Raw genomic sequence first — 20706 nt, 5'->3', positions numbered from 1 at the left:
CCTTAGCCATCAGCCACGCCCCTGCGCCATCCACCACAACAAACATTAAGCCGAAGGGACAAGCTAAATTGAAATTTTAGCCTAAGCCAAGTAGATTTTGGTTGATTATTTGTTTCCAACGGTGCACCTTGACCCTAGACTATGGAAGTAGAGGGTGTTGAAAGTCTTTTATCGGAGGCAGTGAGAGAACTGAATGAAGAGATTGGTTCGCATGTTGATAAGGCACGAGAAGCTTACCAGCAATACACATCAGAAAAACATGAAATCGAACAAATGGTTTGTTCTAGTTTACCCTGCATTATTTAATAAATATACAATATTTTTTTTTAAATTTTATTTATTTTTAAATCAGCGATTTGGGTTCAAATTTAACGCGGCAGCCGAGTCTTTTTGACCTTTAGTGTTTTAAGAACTTCTTATTATTTTTCATTTTTAATTTTATTTTGACACTACTGGACACTACCAAGCAAAAAATGTATATTAATAATATGTTTTATATATATCTACATAATCTGAACTTCATATTGTAACCTTTAAAATCTTATGCTTTTGTTTTATTATTAAAATTTAAAAGTTTTTGAATTATAATTTTATTTTTCAGTTGGACGTCGCAAGTAGTGCCGCAAGGGTTACCGCCGCAGTCCATGAGGTAGAATCTGTTTCTTCACAAATTGCCACTGTTGTAGAGCAGTATGACACTTTGAGTGTGCACAGAAAGGGTCAATTAGAGGAGCAGCTGCAAACTCAGGTAAAATTAATTTTGACACTGATTTTCAATAATCAAAATTACATACCTTGATTTATTTCTGTCTCATATTGACACAGGTTGAGAGGGTTGGTCAATTAGAGGCAGCTGTGGCCTATCTAAAACGAATCCAAGAACTGGAAGCCATAAGCAATCAATTGGAAGCTAATTTTCATCATGAAAGACAGGCTGTAGAGCGGCTCGGAAAATTGGCACAAATGGCAGCAGCTCTTTCTGGCAGCAACTGCCACCATCTTACAAGTTTTTATGCCGAGACTCAAGGATATTGGCATACTTTAATCAGAGAAAAACTTTCTACGTATGATATTTGTTTCTTCCTTCGTTGCTTCTTGCTGACAATTGTTATCTAGGGAGTTCGATGATATTTTGAAGGAGATCAAGTGGCCGATGGTGGCTGACATCACCGCAACCCCTTCACCAGATAGCCTGGCGCGGTTTGATTCTTTGGTTGAGCTTCTTTTGCTGCTGGAAATGACGTGATTTTAATTTTTTTTATAAAGATTTTTATGAACACTTGAATGTTCACAGTGAAGGCCATGAGGTACCTAAAAGTCGATCAGCTCTCTTGTCAGACTTTCTTCCTCCTCCACTTCCTCTTCAATTGATGGTGAGGCCACTTCGAAGACGCTTCTTGTACCACTTCTCAGGCTCAAGACAGACAAATCGACTTGACAAGCCGGAGTGGTTTATGGCACAAGTCCTAGCATGGATACGAGAGCATGTAACATTTTTATCTCAGAGGGTTCAGCCTGTGCTGGACAAGGTGAAAGGAGACGAGGCGCCATCAGCTCAAGTAAAAATTTACCTTTCAATGTGCCAGAATGAAATGAGAACATAATTTTTTTCAGATTGAGTTTTCAAGGGCTTTGGTCCAGCTAGTTTTGGAAAAGCTCCATTCAGAGCTGTCTATTTTGGAGCAGGACGACGCTTTGTTTGCCCACGCACTTGACGAAACGCTTTCTTTTGACAAGGAGCTCAGATCAGGACTAGGGTATCCCATTAGTCAACCTGGAGTAGTCGGAGTCTTGACCCAAGCTCCTGTTTTTGTCAAATGGATAGCGATGGAAAAAAAATGTGATAATTTTTTTAGTTTTTGCTGTGAGATTAAACTGAATTGAATGCTATTTAGATGCTGGCGAAAGAATGGACAGAATGCTCTGTTCAGAGACAGCTTGGCAGGCTCTTGCCTCTCAAGAAGAACAACTCAAAGTTACGGAATGCGCTGATGCATTTATCGCCCTTTTGGCAACAATGACTGATAGATTTCGCCACCTCCCTCAACCTGGCCACAGGTATTTGGGTGTTTATTTGTTTTTGTATCAAATAAAAATAAGACGACTCTTAGACTTCAGTTTGTGGAGCTGCAGCTTGAGTTGATTGAAGAATGGCGTGTTAGGCTAGTCCAAATTTTGAGGGAAGAGCGGCTGCTGCCATTAGCTTCTCGTTTGCCAGCCATATTAAATTCAGTCTGCTACGTTGCTGCAGTTTTAAGGGAATGGGCAGAGCAGCCGCTGCTTCTACAGCTTCAATTGTATAGGCAAGGCCATGTGCAGGGCTGTGTGTTTGACGATGCACTGCAACTCCTAGAGAGCCTATCTGAAGAACTGCTTGAAACATTGACGGAATCTGTGTTACTCGACGTCAAAGCCAAGAGCAGGGAATACAGAAAAGACAAGTGAGGACTCAGATTTATTATATTGTCTTTTTATTTTAAGAAAATAAAATCGTTCTAGGTGGTTCTGCATGACCAGCGATGAAAACACTTTGACACCATCGGCCTGTGAAATGATGCAGATTCTCTCTGCTCGGTTATTGCAACTTAAAGAATTATTGGCTGAGAGCTCATTCAACAAAGCTTGGCACTCACTCGCCACTCACTTATCCCAAGTAAAGAATTTTTATTAAAATATATTAATTATATAATCTTTTGTTGTTTTCAGTTTTTAATGGAAGAACTGGTGCTTGAGAACTGGTTCAGCTCAGGGGGTGGATGTCAATTCCAATACGACCTCATTCACGGCCTATTTCCTTTGTTCGGCCAGTTCATGGCCAGGCCCGACAATCTTTTCAAGCCGTAAGTTTTTGAACCAACAATAACTTCTGAATTCATGATGACACAAATTCTAGGTTGAAAGAAGCGTGCATATTGTTAACCCTTGCGTCCGGCTCTGCCAAGCTGCTGGCTGAGGTCTTGAGGGACGAAGTTGACCCCACAGATGCTCTTGCTGAGTTGGGATTGCACAGACTGAATCCACAAGAAGCTAGAGAAATCCTCTCCCGGAGAAATGACATCAGTGCTTCTGATCTGTGATGCTAATATGTAAGCACGAAAAGCTTTTTTAATTACATTTCCCCCCAAAATTTCACAAAATAAAATGAGCAACTTCACGAGAACTTTTTTTCAATAAAGAAAGAAGAAACAGAAAGCAGTGTTTTACTGGAAGAAAAAATTGTGATTACCTATTTATCTTCTACTGCTCAAAACTGTTTCACTCCTTCTTGTCATCCACACACCAGGCCCAAAATAGAAGGTCACTCTACCAATACTATTTTTAAACAATATTTAACATTTGAAAACTTAATGATTAAATAAATTACTTGAATTGTATCAAACAAGATTTCTTTGTAACTATAAACTATTAATCCTGCTCTTTTGCACTTGACAGCTAATTTTGCATCTTCCACGGTTAGAATCTAAAAAAATTATTGGCAGTGTAGTGGATCTGAATTTGGTCTGCTTGAATTCAACCAAGAAATAACTTCCTAAATCTGGAGACTGCTGGTATCACTTTTGTCTTTGATTTTAATTTAATGGGACCTCAATACACTCTCAAAGGATGTGAAACTTATGAATATTCAGTTTTAATAACATGAAGTATTCTAATAAAACAATTATATACAGAATTATATTATTCAGCGCAATAATATAAAAGATAAGTCAAATTAATTAATCATTTTCAGTGAATTTGAAAACAAAAACGTATATTAAAATCAATTAAAATATTTTTCAGCTTTTACAAAAGCTAAAATTTATAATAAATATTTTTAAGCTATTTTTAAGCTGTTATGAAATTCGGAAATCAGTCTGATGTTTTTTAAAATTAAAAATACTGGAGCAAATCCAAATAAAGCTTATTTAAGGGAAACTTTGTGCCACTGTACATATTGCTTTCTTCCGGATCTCTGATTTCACCGCTTTCTTGTCCACAGCGTGAAAAGCTAATCCATCTCACTCCTGGGCCGTAGTTTTTCATTGTAAAAATTACCTTCATAGAAAATTATTAAATTAATACAATTTCAAAAATATGAAAAAGCTACCTTTCTCCAGGCACCTGTACCTTGACTAGGTGTTTTAATTAAAATGTATTTTGACAAAATCGGTGTGCTGTATTTTTTATTCCGGAGATTTGCATGTAAAGACGTACAACTTCCGAATACTGAAGAGGTTCCGACCCTATAATTTAAAAATGCTAAAATTACTTTATTTTAATTGTTAATCAATTTTTGTACCATAATTCGAAAATGATGACAGGCTGGATTTGGTCCATGAAATCTCCACTGATTTTCAGTTCTTCGAGATTAATTTGCTGCGAGTGAATGGAACCCGAGCCCCAGGAAGCAATCACAGTCAATTCCTTTTTCAACTTAAAACCAAATCGGCACAGTTCAAATTTGGGAATTCCCTCATCATGGAGCTTCTCTGCTTTGAAATATCCTCCTGTTTCCCAATGCAAGACTGGATCTAAATAAAAATTCTTCAAATAAATTTTTAAACATTAAATTTTGGCACCAACAATTTTCCTTCACATTTCCTCTTCTGATCATTTCCAAGGGGTTGTAGTATTTCGGTGGTGCTGGTTTAAAAAATTGATTGCGCAGCAGGTTTTCACAAAGAACCCGTTTAGTTTCAATCCGCAGTTTTGAATCTAGAAGTTCGTAATGCTCCTTGTAATTAATTAATCTCGGAATCAAAATTCTTTCTACAGCCAATAATCGGTCAATTGTGTCTTTCCATGATTTGCAAACGCGTCTGCATCGAAGGAGCGCATTCGAGTCATTGAGTTGAAGGAAAATGAGCTCCTGCACTTCTATCGGAAGCTCAACTTTTTTCTTCATCAAGAAACCTATAAAATTTAAAGCAAATTAGTTTAATTTTTAACGGATGTTAATAAAGATTATTTCTAATAGTGATCCATGTTGTCATGCAAAATTATTTTCAAAATGTGCATGAAATCGTGGGTAAATCTTTTATTAATTTTTAATTAGCATTCTTATAATCGATTAAATTTTAAATTAATTTACACTAAAAAGTTGCGAAATTAAAATTAATAAAAGGTAACAACACTTTAGATAAATTACTTTTGATCTAATTAATTAAGGTTGTTAATGACCTGCCTTAGGTTTAAATCTAATTTATAAAAAAATATTGAAAATATTATAATACTTACCATTTGTTAAATCAATAATAAAAATAATTAAATTAAAAAGTAATAAAAAAAAATATGACTTCATAAAATATAAAAATTATTTTACGTAACCATTTTAAAATTAAACAGTAAACTTGTAAAATAATGTATTTATGTCATAAAAACTTAACTAAAGATTTCTGTTTACCTGAATAGTCCAGCCAGCAAGAAATTTTGATGTATCAAATCAAGCTTATCTTTGGATTTTGTGTCAATATGCGGTGGGTGTTAAGATGTGTCCAGGCACACGGGTGACACGGGCTCCAGGAAACTTTCCTCTCAATCCTTCTATCCGTTTTTAAAATTTTAAACGAGGCCACGTTCGAAGAAAAAAAGTTAATTATAATTAATATAATTAAAGGTAAAAATGAGGTAAGTCTGGAAAATTAAAAAAAAAAAAATATCAGTTCATCTTCGAGGAAAAATGTAAACAAATGTCTGTGACTGTGGCTGTTGTTGTGCTGTGTGGTCAATGACGTCTGTGTCCTCCGTGTCGGTGCTCGTGGCTGCCCGAACGAAAATCCCTCTATAGTGAGTCAACAGTATTCGTAAGAGCCGAAGCAGCACTCTTCGTGCCCTCTTTAGGCAGAGCCTCACAGCTTTCTTGGCTTTATTCAAAATTATAATTTTTATAGAGGAATATAATGATTTAGTTTGAATTTAATAATTTATCAGAAGGCGAGTTAAATATATACCTAAATTATAAATTTTATGACAATTGTATACATGTTTAAATTAATATTAAACTCTCAAATAAACTATTGTGTAAATTTTATTTAAAGAAAAAATTGATTGAAATTTTTAAGACACTTTTTTATCAAAAATAAATCACTAGAGTTGCATAATTTCAACATTGCAAGGGCTAAATACAATAGATTATATATAATAAAACTTGTTGCGAGAGAAGAAATAAATAGAGTAGATTTAACGAGGACGAAATCTGTTTGGGAAAATTACGATAACATATTAGTCAATGAGACGTAATTAGCTCTCTCAAATGAAATTATCACATTTTGCTGCTCATCCAGACAGGCGGTATGAGAACGTATTCTCTAGTGACAGCGGCTATTGAAGTGGTCCCTGTGTAATAATTAATTTTTCACCGATATCTATTAAATTATTATTATAAAATTGAAAATTTACCAGAAAGCGCCATGGTCACTTCCAACTCCTTTTTCAAGATGTGCAGTACTTTTTCCACGCCTTCTTGCCCGCCACACGCCAAACCCCAAATCGCTGGTCTCCCGACAAACACCATTTTTGCACCTATTGCAATCGCCTTGAAAATATCAGTTCCCGTCGACACTCCGCCGTCAATGTAAACCTCGCAATTTGTGCCTTTTAGATTTTCAACGATAGCGGGAAGAACATCCAACTGCAATAAATAAATATTAAAAATTTAAATTGTCTCTTGAAATCAATTTTTTATTAATACTGGAGCTGGAACTGTATCAATTTGCCTTGCGCCATGACTGGAGACGACTATTCCTGCCGCTCCATGCTCCACCGCCAATAGAGCATCTTCGACTGTCAAAATTCCCTTCAGAATGACGGGCAACGGTGTAATCCTTGAAATGCAAATTTTTAACTTTTGATATATTTAATTTAAAATTTTCCTACGATTTCAACCAGGCAACATCTTTCCAAGAAAGACTTCTATCCAGCAAGCTCGCCACATATTCATTTACGCCCGACCCTTCGCCGCTGGAGGTCATGTCACTCCTGGTTATTCCTTTGAAGTTGGCAACTCTAGAAATAAATATTTGTAAAACTAATTTTTATTTTCTTGAAATATTAAATGTTTTCACTCAAAATGCGGCGGCAGGGAAAATTTATTTCTCGTGTCAGCGTATCTAATTCCAAAAATCGGCGCGTCCACCGTGAGGACGAGTGCCTCGAAGCCAGCGTTTTCTGCTCTCTTGACCAACTGCCTGGTGACCTCTCTGTCCTTGTAAATGTAGAGCTGGAACCACTTGCGCGCTTTCGGCGCCGCAGCCGCCACGTCTTCGAGGGCTGTGGTGCTCAGAGTGCTCAGCACGAAAATCGAACCTAGCTTTTCAGCAGCTCGGGCGTTTGCGATTTCACCATCGGGGTGTGCCATTCTCTGAAGGGCAGTCGGTGCCACTCCGAAGGGCAAAGGTGTTGGCTTGCCTAGGACGGTGCTGGTCAAGCAGCAATTCGATACGTCTCGCAGAACCCTCGGCTTCAGTTTCACCCTAGAATTAAAATGTTTTCGTTAAAATTTTCACCAATTTACATGTAAATTATTAAAAATATTCAAAGCGTCGACCAAAGACACGAGTCTGACTTTGTGCCCTTTTATGGTGGTGCAGCAGGACCCAATTTAAGCAGTAATTTGTTTATTTTTAACATTTTTTAGTTCTAAAATTTTTTATTTTTAATTTTTTTCCCAAAAAAATAGCTTCTGCTTGTTATTGCTGCCTTCTGACCACGGTGCGCCCTCTTTTTTCAAGATAGTCGCGCGACAATTTTTTTACCTCATATACGCATCTCTTGCATCTCGAAGAGAGTTTTCGTGTCCGGCGCCTGATTTATAATAATCCAACGGATGCTTCGCTAGTATTCCAGTTGCTTTTTCTTCAAAGTCTTTTACACAAACAAGTCTGTCAAGCGTTGCCATCTTAATGCAGTATAATTCGGATACGTGTTTTTATCTCTCGAGCTTGAATCAACCTTCCAGCCTCACGATGGGCGACACACATTCAGATTCCGAGTGCAAATAAGCAAGTGACTAGAGGTCTTGAGGAGAAAAAAACGGGTCTCCCCACCTCGAGGCAACAATCTTTAATGCTCCTAAGTTAAGATCATAGAGGTCATTCAATAAAACAATATTGGTTCAATAGTTTTGAGCTCAACTTAATTGAACTTTTTTTTATTAATTGTGAAACTCTAAATGAGCGTTGATAAAAAAAAAAATTAATAATTAAATTACTTGCAATGATCTTAATTTAAAAGTAAAGTCAAAAGTCAAAATAAAAAAAATATCAAAATTTTTAGAGTACTCTCATATTCAGTGCCTTTTATAAAACGGAAATAAAATATTATATAAGATAATATCAAATTTTAGCAGTGGTGGTATCCGGATCATCTGCGCCTGCGAAGAGATTGGTGCCTGCAATCAACCGCTCCAGTCCATCATCAGATCAAACGATTGAAAATAACATGCGGAGCGAGGCGGCATTCTTCGTGCCCTCTTTAGGCAGAGTCTCACAGCTTAATTTAAAATTATAAAATATAATTATCAATTATCTTCTTTATGGGGTAGAATTTTCAGAATTGATTGTTCACAATAAAAATTTTAAATGAATATTTGTTTTGCTCTAAAATAATCCTTTTGTTATAATTTAATATTCATTTTCAATTTTTATGTTGAAATTCAAAATAATCACACAATTGTGTCTAAACTTTTAGCATTATTTCCGCTTATTTGTTTTAAATATAAAAATCTGGCTGCAATTAAATAATCATAATGAATGTTTTACTCTACTTTATTTCAAAGAATAATAAATAGCTAAAATTTACAGGGTGGTTTTATGACAAGGCAAACACTGCAAATTTTATTATTAAGAATCAAGATTTTTATTGGTGATTTTGTTACCATTTGATAATTACAAGAGGAAGAAATGTATTTTATATAATAAGGTTAGAGGGACATTTTTTCTTCTTCATCTAGAGCGTGTGTATGTGTGTCTCGTGTATATGTGTGTGCTTTCAATTCACATATTTTCTTGCAACATATTATTTTATCAGTCAACATTTTTAATTCCCTCTGAGATCTTCTTTCATTGTGTTTTACATCGCATTAATTTGTGTCTGTCTCGGAAATCATCAGAAAACAAAACAATCGACGGAACCTCGTCACAGGTCCATCACAATCAAACAAATTGTTAAAATTTCAACGCGCATTTTTTTGTAAGGTTGTGTCACATTTTTTTTTAATTATTCCGAAATTTTTACTAACATGTTGCATATCAGGGGAGAGAACAAAACACTCGTCCCCGGTAGTATTTTTTTTTTTTACGAATATTTTTGTCACCTTCATTAAAAATGTTGTTGCGGTAATGATATGATTATTTTTGAATTGTTATTATGTACACATCTTCTTCTCACTTACGTTATAAATATTGATATCTCCTTTTTGTCATTATATATCATTAATACAATTCTTACTTCACTACGCTCTTCGGTAACTGGCTCCAGTATTCACTTTATCTTTTATATAAATTTTCACCTTATACATCTTGAGAATGAATGAATTGTTTGTTGATGCTGGTTTTTTTTAATTATTCCTTTCTTCCTATTAGAAATGCAGAGAGAAAATGATCTCGCGAGTGTGTTCCTTAATTACGCTTAATACAAGAAGTCATCAACAAAAATCAACACGTTTAACTCGGTCTCACAAATATCGTTATAAATAGAAAGAGCCAATCGATACACACATCGACTGCAATTTATGTTTTATAATGAAATCTTATTCATTTTGTTTCACAGAGTGCTCGCTGCTTTTGCTCACAAATTCAACAAGGGGACAAACAATCACAATTACTTTAATGTATTTATATACGAGTTTTTTTTTTTAAGCAATTATATAAATAATGAACATCCACTTTGGAAAGGGCCTCTTACTTTCGTATGGGGGTCGGGGGTGCGCGTGGGTCGGTTTTCGTCCTGTCTTAATATGCACTGATTTCCATTGCGTGTTTCTCTATAAGTCGATTAGCTTGCGTGAGTTTTTTTTTCTTTATCAATACAGAGCTGCGAGAAAATCGGCGTTTCTCGCTCAGAGTGTGTGCTTTGTCGCGTGCAAGAATAATAATATAATCCATCTGTATTTTTTTTATAAGATCTATCACTGCTGTTGTACACATTAAACAAGAGATATAATGAGTGAGAGGAGTGATGTGCGTGAGAGAAATTTGTTTTCCCATATTTGACACTGGCTCAAGTTGATCGACAATCAGTTAACACGACTTTGAATTTTAAAGCTACTCGAACAAAAAAAAAACGCACTTATTAATTTCGGATTTAATTGTAATATATTTCCATCCTGACGGAGACTTCTCTCGGGCTGAAAAAGGCCATTATTCATTTTTGTTAAGTAGACAATGCGCCTTTCTGGAAGCTCTTTGATTCAAAGAACTCCACATTTAGTTTTATAATATTATCGCGAATAAAAATCAGTTGGTTTGTTGCAAAAGGAAAACGCGAGAGGAGAGGAAACTTAAATTAGGAGTGGTTTCTGTATCACTATCTTAAGTGACTGCCTTTGGCGTGACTCATCCTATATATCTTTGCGTGAATTAAAATGTCCGTTCTCGTTCGTTCGTTGGATTAATTAAATTGAAAGACTACTCGCTCTAATTTCTCGCGCGGATAAACGTATATAAAAAATGCATTTCATCAATTCAAAATAGTCGAATTAAAAGCCGAGAGACTAGAAGCAAAAAATGCTCGAGTGGAAAAAAAATAAACCATATTAAGTAAAAAATCATTGGAGAGGTGTTCGGGCGAGAGTCACTAGCAGCTATTGAGAATAATAAAAAAAAAACACGTTTTTAACCGAGTGATCGAACACATTACAAACTAATTCATAGAGTAATAATAATTAAAATTGGTATGATATATCACATATTTACAATTAATGATACACTGACGTATGCTTTAACAACAGGTAATTCAAACGAAAATCTGCTAATCGCTTAATATTTAAAAAAAAAAACGCGTGTAATAAGAAGTGTGCTTCCGAAGGTGCTGGCTGTTTTCAACCGCGCGTGCACTTTTACTACCGTTTTGAAAATCGACTGCCGCTATAGTTTATATTCAAAACTCTATCACATGCCTAATTATCAACTCAGCTTTGCAAGTCACTCCCCGAAATCGCGGTTTTTAAGTAATCAATTAATAATTATATCTATACAAACAGTCTTGGACTATTGAAATCATATATAATTTATACAGCATTTATTTCCATATAATATATCTTTGAAATTCGGGAAAAAATGAGAAGGGAAGATGAGATTTTTACGTGAGTGTGTGTATGTGCGACCTTAATCAAGAGAGAACACTTTCAATCTATATAAATTCCACCTCTCTCTCTTTCTCTATCGTGTACTGGCCCTTTTCCGATACAAAGGCAGCCGTCCGACACTTTTAACTGAGGATAGCGTTTTTGCAAATTCAACAACGACCATTCACTTCTTATCAGTTACGGATTCGTTGATTTCACATTTGAGTGTTCGTTTTGGTAAAAGTCTTTTTCCTTAAAAATCCCAGTCCTCGGCAGCATTGCTGCTGTCCACCTTGGCCTGGCGCTGTTTGTCTTGCTCGATTTTCTGCTCCCAGTCGTCGTCCTCGTCCGCCTGCTCTGCACTCGTCACGTTCAACTCGAGCTTGGTCTGCTCGCCGGACACCTCGTCCTTGTCCTCCTCCAGACTCAAGTCCTTTTCTGCATTTTTGTCGGCGGCCGTGGGCTCGATGCGCACCGTATCGTCGTCCAGCTCGCCGCTCCGCCTCCGCAGAGAGTCAAAGTTGTTGCCCTGCATGACGCAGACGCCGTTGATGATGGCCGGCGGCGAGTCTTTGGTCTCGTCCTTGTCCTTCTCGTCCGCCTGCCACTCCGGGTTCACCCACTGCGGCGCCGCCGGTTTTCGTCTCGACGACCTGGCGGGGGCGGCTGCGGGGGTGGCGGTCACGCGCTCGGTTTTGCGGAAGTCGTGCGAGCCGTTCGAGTCGGCGTCCGAGTCGTCGCCGGAATCCTCGTCGTCCGACTCCTTCTTCAGCGAGGTCATGCTCAAGTCTAGTCCGGACAACTGTTCTCGCATGGCCGCCGCCATCAGGAGGTGTTGCGGGGGCAGAGGGGGCAGCTGGGGCATGGAGGCGGCCGCCGCCGGACTAACCATGGCCGCCACGGAGGGGTTGAAGAAGGGGAAGGGTGGCATGGCGCCGCCTCCGCGCTCCTTGTGGATCTCGGTGAGGCGCTGGGTCAGCAGCAGGCGGAAGTGACCCGGGTCAAAGGTCGACGAGTTCGAGTTCGAGAGCGCCGCCGGCGGCGAGGCGTCATTGTTGTTGTGCGGGATGGTCTGCTTGAGGCGCATCCGGTGGTTGTGGAACCAGTTGGTGATGGTGCGCGCGGCCAGGTTCAGTTCGGACGCCAAGAACTCGATGGTGGCCATGTTGGGGTAGGGGTCAAGCGCGAAGGCAAGGCGCAGGGCCTCCTTCTGCTCCTCGCTGAAGAGGACGCGCTGCTTTTTGGCGCTTGGAGGCCCGGGGCTGCCGTCATTGGTGTGGTAAAAGTCGGCAGTGTCGTTGGACGACGTGTCGCTGCTGTTGTCGGTCGGGCCGTTGTTGCCAGTGGTGGTGCGGCGACGCTTGTTGGCCTCGCGCCGCTCGCTTTTCATCTGCTGCAGCCGGTCCACGTTGTTCGGGTCGGTCAGCCACAGTTGCATGCGGATGAATGGCTCGCGACCCTTGATGCTCAGCATGTGCCAAGGCTTCGGTTTCGAAAGCAATTCGCTCACCGAGCCCTGAGATAGGCCAAGAACGACCTCACCAAAAATCTGTAACAAAAGGACAAAATTGGTTTAATTTTTGCTTTAAATTTTTATTGAGAGAGTGCAAATTATTGTACCCAAAACTTAGAATATGTATTTTAAATTATAATTTATTTTAAACTGGAGAATAATATTGTGAAAAAATCGACTAAAATTCATAATAATTAGAGTGGGGGGAAAAAATTAGAAAATATTTTTAAAAATCTTTAAATAAATAAAATATCAAACATTAAGAATTATTACAAAATTTTATCAATTTAATAATTTTAAAAGCATGAAACAATATATATTTTATCAGCTAAAATTTATTTCATCAATAATTTTTACATGAATAAATTAAATATTTGCAAATTTATAAATTTTTTATGTACTTTTAATACCTTTTGCCCAATATTGTTGGCAAGCAGTGCCTCCTTAATTCTTGTCGTGATCAACTGCGTGTCCAGGTCCTGCGTCAGGGCGGCCATTTCGTACACACTGGGCTGCTGCATGGCCGCAGCGGCCGCGGCCATGGCCCTCGGCATGTTTCCAGCAGGCGAGTGCTTCTTGAGCAGCGACGCCGCTGAGCTGGGTGAGTCGGGGGTCATTGGTGGACTGCCCGGATGCCTCAGCAAGCCTGGTGAGGGGGTGGGTGGCGTCTGCATTGGGGGCGGTAGAGACGGGGTGGAGGAAGGGGTGGACTGTGCAGAGGGTGGCACCAAGCTGGGCAGGAGGGCCATCGGGTTGCCGAGAGCGGCGGCCGCGGATTCCATTGCTTTTGCCATGGGGTCATGCAGCTTTGGCGTTTTCTGGGCCGGAGCTGAAATTGACGATAAAGTTTAGCAACGAAAATTTCATTTGAAATCCAAAAAATTTGAAAATCTTGCTACCAAAAGCTAGTTAATCAAGGCCTATTAATTAATTTGTAAACAAAAATACGTTGTTAGGTCATGCAAAGTTAATAGTGACCCAATTGCAGTTAACCAAAGATATTAATTAATTAACAAATCAATTTTATTCACATTTCATGCTGGCCTTGGGATGAAAGTGGCTAACATCTCTGTGGATTCCAAAGTTCATAGGTTCGAATCCAGCTATGAACACAGAATGACACACCGTTGGTTATAATCCTCACAAAAAAACACCACACCAAAAGTGTTAATAATTGCAACAAATGTTAAATAAACTCTCTGCTACTCTAGAAGTTCCAAAAACATGCATCCTAAAAAGGAGGAGAAAAATTTCAGCAGAAGGACTTACGAGGATTGATGGAACCGTAGCCGCCGGTCCTCATCAGCTTCTCTGGAGCAATTTTGTATTGTGAGGCGACCAACTTGTGCACCGCATTCTCGTCCTCCAAGAACATCTTCATGCGAATGAAAGGCTCGCGTCCCTTTTGTGTGAGCATGTGCCACGGCTTGGGTCGCGCCAACAGGTCTGACACTGAACCCTGAGATAATCCAAGGACTGATTCGCCGAAGAGGCGTTGACTTATGGAATATTGACTAAGTTGCTCCTTGACCTGTGGAAATTAAAAAATAAAGTATTAGTGTTCGATAAAAAAATGATTTAAAAAATATATCTAATAATTGTAAATAAAAACTGTAAAAATCGGCAAGCAACTCATATGATAATTATTGATATCATGCCACATAGTAATTGCCTCACCAAGCAACGTACCTTCTTGACAATGTCTTCGGTGTTGAGGTTGTTGAACTGGTCAAACTGCTGCTGCGTGATGGGCGGCAGCACCGCTTTGAGGGGTCGCTGGGCCGGGCTGTGGTGGGACGGTGTGTTGGGTGTTGAGATAAGCGAGTTGGTGATCGAAGCCATTCGCTGCAAGGGACTGGCCGAGGAAGTGGCAAAGTCTTCAGGGCCTGTGGGTGGCAAGATGGAATTCAGTGGACTGGGGGCTGTGGAGGAACCACTGCTGGCTTGGCTGCCTGCACACACAACCACAGCCACCCACCAGTAATTAGTACGGTGCATTGGAAAAAGTGCAATTTAAGTTACAAGACAGATAGGGACTTTAATATATTAATTAATTAATAAAAAAATAAAAGTAGGACTCACTCGGCTCTGCTTTTGGTCTGACAAGGGAGAAGGCGCTGCCTGCGTGGCGCAGGGCGTCGGCCACGGCCGCCTCGGTGGCCGCACTCAGCTCTTTAGCCACCGACCCCTTGTCATCAACATCGGACAAGGGTCCGTTGTGGCTGCTGCTGCTCGAGTGGTGCGGCGAGTGCTTCATGTCGCGCGCACTGGACGGCCGCTCCTTGGGCAGCGACAGGTCCTGCACGCCTCCACCTGAACCGTTCATCAGCGGCATCTGCGGGTGCAGACCCAGCAGGCCGGGAGGGATGTTTCCGCCCTGCAGGGCGTTGTGGTTCAGCTTGGCCAGTTCGCGGTGGTACGCGTCAAGGGCCATGCGGATTTCGTCGTGGGTGCGGTCCATGCCACCGGCAGGGCCGCCTGGGCCAAAGAAGTGAGGGAACAACAGACTGGAAAAGTAAAAAAAAAAATATAATAATTCAGTTTTTATAAAAAGAAAAGTGTTTTCCATAAAATATTAAAATATCTTTATAAAATTTACTATTTAATTTGATTTTTACCTAGGGAAATGCTGTCCAGGTCCACCTGGTCCGGCCCCGCCTTGAGCTGCTCTCAAAGAATCCTCAAGTCGACGACCCATCAGCTTAGCCAGTTCTTCTTGGTAAATTCTGGCAACCTTCTCCTGAAAATAAAAAAATCCAGGAATGTTTAGAAAAATTCAACCGAAGTAATTAAAATAAAAAAATTATTTTTAAATAAATTATTTGAAATTTACCTGAGCTGATGCAGGCGAGCGGCTGTCGGTGCTGCGCGCGTCTTCCTGCTGAGCGGCTGCGGCCGCCGCTGCGACGGCCGCGGCAAGGTTGGCGGACACTCCGGGCGGGGCTCCGGGCATGGAGCCGCCCTTCATGGCCTGACTGGCCTCGCTGAGGATGTGCGCGATCCGCTCCTCGGTCATCGAGTCGTCGGGTCGGCCGCCGAAGGTGGGAATGCCGGCGGCGCCTTCTTTGCCTGTAAGCCATTGCTTACGTGAGATTTCCCCTAAGAAATTGCATCGAATGTGGTGAGGCAGACTGGTAGAGAGGCTGCTCTTTGATGCACGAGAAGCCTTTGTTTGTTTGATAGATAGTTTTTGCATTCAAAAAACAAATAATAATAAACGAAAAGAGGAACGCTTTGGGCGGAAGAGCTTGAGTAAAAAAAAATATTGAACGATCCGGTCGGAAACGGAAAATGCTGGAGTCCAATTAGCCGATCAGAAAATTTCGTTACCCACACCCGAGTGTGAATCGAAGGCATCGGAGCGTGGTGAAAAAACGATCGGGGGAGCGCGCCGATACATTAACTCTGCATTGAAAAGTGCAGGTAACAGGTGTGTGACGGTGTTTCTTGAGCAATGACGTTTGAAAAGGATGCACGGCACACAATGCGGGCTGCTCGATAAAATGTAACATTACAATTTATTATTATTTAACAACAGCAGGGAAAAGAAAGGAGGGAAATCGGCATCTCTCGCGGGCAGACTGGCCGACTGACTGACTTATTCTCAATTGCGCGCCGCTGGTTTACGTCACCAGCGCCGGCCTTTGATGAGTCGAATTGCTAATATAAAACGCGCCTGCACTTTTTAGTCGCACTTGAATGCACTCCAAATTAAGCAAACGGGAAAAGAAGCGGCCCTGGTGCTGTGCGATTGTGCCACGGATATGAGGGGCACAATAGCCGCGCGCGAGACGTTGATAATGGGACGCGGATAGACTATTATTGAATCGCAAGACAGCTCTTTCTTTATTTGATTGCTTTAGATTGAGAGAGTGATTCGCGAGAGGAGATCAAACAGAACGAGTGCGCAGTTTGAATAATAAGAATGTTCGCTATAAATTTCAGCACTCTTTTTTTAATTTAATTTAATTTTCGGGAGAGGTTAAAAGGAAACTGAACAGAAATGATTAAAACATTTTTAAGACGATTCAAATTCCATAAAAATTGTAGCAAATTTTAGCTTTTGAATCGTCTCCTCTAAAATTAAATTTTAAAATAATTTCATTCTCACCTTTCTTTGGAATGAGCGACTTGAGCAGCATGACGGCGTTCTCGTCGCACGCCCACGCGTGCATCTTTCTGTACGAGTCGCGTCCCTTCTCGGTCAGTTTGTCCCAGGGCTTGGGTTTGGACAGCAACTCGCTGACCGTGCCTTGAGACAGGCCAAGGACGTACTTGGCGAACAGCCGCTGGCCGATGTTGTGAATGGAGAGCAACTCGCGCACGCGACGAGCAATGTGCAAAGTGTCCAAATTCTGACTGGCGTACTGGTCCATGTTGTAGCGCAGCATCTCCTGCAGACGCGCCTCCATGGGGTCGCCCTTGGGAATGAGGGACTCGCCCAGGCTGAGGCGGTCCTCAAACCGGAAAGGGCCTCGCTCGTCGAAGCGGAAGGGACTGGATTTCGGGGGCTCGGAGCCCATCAGGGCGCTGGCGACGGAGGTCGGTGGCCCCGAGGGGTTCATGAGGCCCAGGGGGCCGTTGGGGCTGTGCATGCCGCTGCCACACGAGTCGCCGGGCGGCGACTTGGGGCCTCCGTTGAGCAGCATGTGCTGCTGCAGGGCGGCCTGGTGCTGTTGCAGCATTTGTTGCATCGAGGGCGTCGAAGGGGCCGGAGGAGGGGAACAAGAGACCCTGTTGACCTTGGGGTCGGTCTCAGGGGTTGAGGGGGGCGACGGCCTGATCTCATTCAAGGGAGACTTTTCTGATTCCTCCTGCTGTTGCTGTTGTTGTTGCTGCTGCTGTTGTTGTTGTTGCTGTTGGGGTGGTTGTTGGGACTGGGTGACGGAGGACGGCAGGCTGCTTGCGTTTTGACTTAGAATGGTGCGTTCCAGGGAGCGTCGCCAATTGGCCACGATTTCTTCACCTAGAAAGGAGCCGAAGGTTTCTACTGTTTGCAGGCCGGGCGGGAAAAGCGACGCTGCGGCGGCAGAAACTGCGGGGGTTGAGGGTGTAGTAGAGCCACCACCTAGAAAGAGGAAAAATTAAAATTAGATAAAAAAGGAGCAGTCTATAAACTTTAATTATTTATCAATATTTTATTTAGATCGAGTTAAATATTTTTTTGTTAAATTAAAATGGATTTGATTAATTTATTATTTCACATGAAAAAAAAGTTTTTTTACCTCGCTGTGGTTGCTCTTCGACGGCCGATGACTGTGGAGTGGCCGTGGCCCTTGCGGCCATGGACACGGCAGCTTCGTTCAGCATTTCGAGGGCTTTGGCGGACGGCGTGGACATAGAGGCGCCGCCTCCGCTCTCAGTGCCTGTGGCCGCTGCGGCCGCAATTGCTGGCAAATCCAACGCTCTGAGAATGCTGAAACCACAGAAACGACAAATCAGTCCGCTGCAGATACACCGATATTTATGGGATCGTTTTCCGAGAAGCTCGGGGTTGGGTCGATTTGAATCGTCATTAGTATTCGACGCGTCGTTGGTTAATTTTCCAAGAAACGGCCACAAGTTATCATCAGCAGAATTCGATGTTTTAGAAATACGTGAAAACTAACTGAGTGCGGTGGCATCTGCTAAGTGAGATTTATACGCGAGATAACTAGCGAGAAAGGAAAGAATGAACGCCGGGAAGAATAATAATAATAATTTTATTAATTTCTTAACACGGAACTCCAATAAAAAGCAACAATAAAGCGATGAGCAGCGATAATTTCCAGATATTATTCGACGCATTAAATATTCATTGGAATCATTGGTTTTATAGGCCGTTTCGTTACAAAAAATATAGCCCCAAAAGCAAGTTGGAAAAATTCATATTGAATGGTGGTGCAATAAAATACGGGCAGGAATCGCTGGATTCAATCAAACTCGAGCCGTCATCGCCGCGTCTGAAAATCATGGGCTGCTTGTTTCTGAAGCAGTACGATCATGAACCCTGCAGGGGGCAATAATAAATTTATATTATCCCCGCTTCTTTTAATGCATATACAAGCCTTATGGTTCACAAGCGCCTGGATTAGGTGCGCGCATTAAAAGCATTTTTCCCTCCGCTTTATTGGTTTTTACTTTTTTAATAACTTAATATTTAACGGTCGAAAATATAACTAACAGACACACACACGGAGTCGTGGTGCCACTTTTATACCAGCGACACGAATATTAAAAGTAAACGAATGTATATTTTTTAATACAACTTGCACCTGCCAGAGAAATAAGAAACACTCAAGTTCAATCAAAGTAACGACGAGAGTTGTGGTTTATCTGGATTGACCCGCAGTAAAAAAGCCTTCAAGGCCCGGATTATATTATAAAATTGAAGATTATGAGGGATGACACGTTTTGATACGCCTTTTGGAAAAAAAACTTGCATCGTTTCAAATTATAAAATTACGACGGAATAATAAAAAGCATTTTTAAAGCAAGAGTTTGAAGAAATCCACTATTAAAATTATGTTCAGTTTGACGAGAATATTTAATGTTAAAAAAAAAAAAAAAAACACTTTTCATCCTTTACCATCAAATATTAAAGGAAAATTTGATTGACATTTTAACTGCAGAAAAATGAATATTTCCAAAGGTTGAACTTCGACTACTTTAAATGTTTGAATAAATTGATTAATTAACATTTTACACACCTGAGTTCCCTTTTGAGATCTTCATAGTCCTTCTGGGCGTCAAGTCGCGCCTCTAGCCTGGCGATGCGCTGCGACCGCTGGTCCAACTGCTCCTCAAGGCGCGCCACCTGCGCCGCCGTGCAGTCCTGGGCCCTGCCGAGCGCCGCTTGTAACCTCTGCACGTCTTCACTCAACTGTGAGATCTGCAAACAAAAGAGCGGCGGTTTAGTTTGATGGATTGGTGTGTAATTACTTGTTCTTGAAGAGGTATTTTTATTTTATTTTCAATTCGATTTGTTTCAAAAGCGAATAAAATATTGTCAGAATGAGTGAGTGAGAGGCGCCGCTCTCTTATACGATTGAGGATAAAAATTATCGGCACGAAAGCATAATATTAAGGCTGCGTTTCGTGCCCTTGTTCTCGTCTATAACACAATTTGATCGAATCTCGTTTCCTAAATAAAATAAAAAGTAGGAATTTTCGGCATAGGGCACCAGCAGTCAAGTGCGATGGAAATGAATAAATTTCTTCTCTCATTCGATTTCCTCAAGGGGCCTGCCAGAAAGAAATATTTTTATACACACTTATATAAAAAAGGAATCAGGAGAGAGAGAGAGAGAGAAACACCTTTCCTAGTGTTGTACAAAAGCGTGTGATTCCTATTCACATCATTCAATTCAATAGCCGGGCTACAATATAAATTTTGTATTATAGAAATAAATACACTTTGCGTGATCGAAAAGCAGCGGAGGGAATTTTCGTATAAAAAAATGATCGCATGTTAAAGACAGGTGCGGGAGAAGAGAGAGCCGACCGACGGGCTAGGCATGCATTAAAGAAGAAAAAGAGTGGAAGATGGAAAATAAAATGTAAAATGTTTCCGAATTGATGCGGAATGCTATACCGTGTTATTACGCGAGACAGGGGTTGAATGGGATAGGAGGAGGAGGAGGGTGGCGGAGGATGTGCACTTTTGTTCTTCAGGAACCGACGTGTAATGTAATCATATGCAAAACAGAGATAGATGTATGGAAGAGCCGCGGGCAGAAATTACACGTATTTCACACATGCAGCCGGAAAAGATAAGGGAAAAATGTAGCACGAATATTGAAATTTAACCCCGACGATAGAAAAAAGGAAAATCCTCCGATATTTGCAATTAATCTATTTTCAAATCTTTCATTTTTTTGCGCTCCTCGATTGTTTGATTTTGAACGGGGAGGGAAATTTCACAAATCAGCAGAACGAAAGAAAGGGTTGCTTG

The 20706-nt window shown here is 40.8% G+C and overlaps 4 protein-coding genes across 8 annotated transcripts in view; 1 reads left to right on the top strand and 3 right to left on the bottom strand.

Annotated features, from left to right (window-relative positions):
• Positions 1–5: 5 nt before the first annotated feature.
• LOC132205083 (RAD50-interacting protein 1) lies at positions 6–3381 on the top strand. Its single transcript, XM_059633941.1, has 11 exons — positions 6–276; positions 602–748; positions 826–1064; positions 1117–1242; positions 1295–1559; positions 1615–1840; positions 1896–2058; positions 2112–2441; positions 2500–2653; positions 2707–2840; positions 2894–3381. Exons 1-11 carry the CDS (start codon positions 142–144, stop codon positions 3075–3077), a joined length of 2103 nt encoding a protein of 700 aa, XP_059489924.1. The 5' UTR covers positions 6–141; the 3' UTR covers positions 3078–3381.
• On the bottom strand, positions 3298–5821 carry LOC132205085 (F-box only protein 6-like). Of its 2 annotated transcripts, XR_009442660.1 has the most exons (7): positions 5381–5821; positions 4751–4890; positions 4561–4692; positions 4277–4508; positions 4085–4220; positions 3365–4032; positions 3298–3312 (listed from the first exon to the last, which is right to left on the bottom strand). XR_009442660.1 is itself a non-coding variant. In XM_059633943.1 (5 exons), exons 2-5 carry the CDS (start codon positions 4880–4882, stop codon positions 3868–3870), a joined length of 855 nt encoding a protein of 284 aa, XP_059489926.1. In that variant the 5' UTR covers positions 4883–4890; positions 5381–5728; the 3' UTR covers positions 3611–3867. The 2 variants fall into 2 exon arrangements, 1 of the variants encoding a protein (XP_059489926.1); XM_059633943.1 differs by lacking the exon at positions 3298–3312 and having other exon boundaries at positions 3611–4032; positions 4561–4890; positions 5381–5728.
• A 171-nt stretch (positions 5822–5992) lies between these two features.
• LOC132205024 (uncharacterized) lies at positions 5993–7978 on the bottom strand. Its single transcript, XM_059633838.1, has 6 exons — positions 7731–7978; positions 7041–7448; positions 6853–6981; positions 6668–6800; positions 6376–6607; positions 5993–6312 (listed from the first exon to the last, which is right to left on the bottom strand). The coding sequence occupies exons 1-6, from the start codon at positions 7871–7873 to the stop codon at positions 6239–6241; spliced, it is 1119 nt and encodes a 372-aa protein (XP_059489821.1). The 5' UTR covers positions 7874–7978; the 3' UTR covers positions 5993–6238.
• Positions 7979–9181: 1203 nt separating this feature from the next.
• The window catches only part of LOC132202996 (homeobox protein cut), a 44263-nt gene continuing 32738 nt past the window's right edge, over positions 9182–20706 (bottom strand). Inside the window, exons 3-13 of one of the 4 annotated variants that reach the window (XM_059630405.1) lie at positions 19463–19644; positions 17999–18189; positions 16885–17841; positions 15607–15872; positions 15392–15513; positions 14856–15280; positions 14463–14725; positions 14043–14304; positions 13805–13876; positions 13184–13602; positions 9182–12809 (exon numbers count right to left, since the gene is read on the bottom strand). In XM_059630405.1, coding sequence (XP_059486388.1) covers positions 11514–12809; positions 13184–13602; positions 13805–13876; positions 14043–14304; positions 14463–14725; positions 14856–15280; positions 15392–15513; positions 15607–15872; positions 16885–17841; positions 17999–18189; positions 19463–19644 — 4455 coding nt within the window. In that variant the 3' untranslated portion in view covers positions 9182–11513. The remainder of the gene's footprint in view (positions 12810–13183; positions 13603–13804; positions 13877–14042; positions 14305–14462; positions 14726–14855; positions 15281–15391; positions 15514–15606; positions 15873–16884; positions 17842–17998; positions 18190–19462; positions 19645–20706) is intronic. The other 3 variants (XM_059630422.1, XM_059630414.1, XM_059630431.1) reach the window with 3 other exon arrangements.

This window comes from Neocloeon triangulifer, unplaced genomic scaffold (assembly GCF_031216515.1).
Source record: "Neocloeon triangulifer isolate White Clay Creek 2 clone unplaced genomic scaffold, ASM3121651v1 ptg000002l, whole genome shotgun sequence".
NCBI classification, from domain to species: domain Eukaryota; kingdom Metazoa; phylum Arthropoda; class Insecta; order Ephemeroptera; family Baetidae; genus Neocloeon; species Neocloeon triangulifer.
This window is presented reverse-complemented; position numbering and strand designations above follow the sequence as displayed.

Coding starts and splice junctions, on each gene's coding strand:
- LOC132205083 (XM_059633941.1), top strand. CDS start 142: ATGGAAGTAGAGGGTGTTGAAAGTCTTTTATCGGAGGCAGTGAGAGAA. Junction 1,065..1,116: donor ATCAGAGAAAAACTTTCTAC/GTATGATATTTG, acceptor ATTGTTATCTAG/GGAGTTCGATGATATTTTGA. Junction 2,059..2,111: donor CTCCCTCAACCTGGCCACAG/GTATTTGGGTGT, acceptor GACGACTCTTAG/ACTTCAGTTTGTGGAGCTGC.
- LOC132205085 (XM_059633943.1), bottom strand. CDS start 4,882: ATGAAGAAAAAAGTTGAGCTTCCGATAGAAGTGCAGGAGCTCATTTTC. Junction 4,221..4,276: donor GTCATCATTTTCGAATTATG/GTACAAAAATTG, acceptor TTTAAATTATAG/GGTCGGAACCTCTTCAGTAT. Junction 4,033..4,084: donor GTACAGGTGCCTGGAGAAAG/GTAGCTTTTTCA, acceptor TTTTCTATGAAG/GTAATTTTTACAATGAAAAA.
- LOC132205024 (XM_059633838.1), bottom strand. CDS start 7,873: ATGGCAACGCTTGACAGACTTGTTTGTGTAAAAGACTTTGAAGAAAAA. Junction 6,982..7,040: donor TCCCTGCCGCCGCATTTTGA/GTGAAAACATTT, acceptor ATTTATTTCTAG/AGTTGCCAACTTCAAAGGAA. Junction 6,608..6,667: donor TTGATACAGTTCCAGCTCCA/GTATTAATAAAA, acceptor TATTTATTGCAG/TTGGATGTTCTTCCCGCTAT.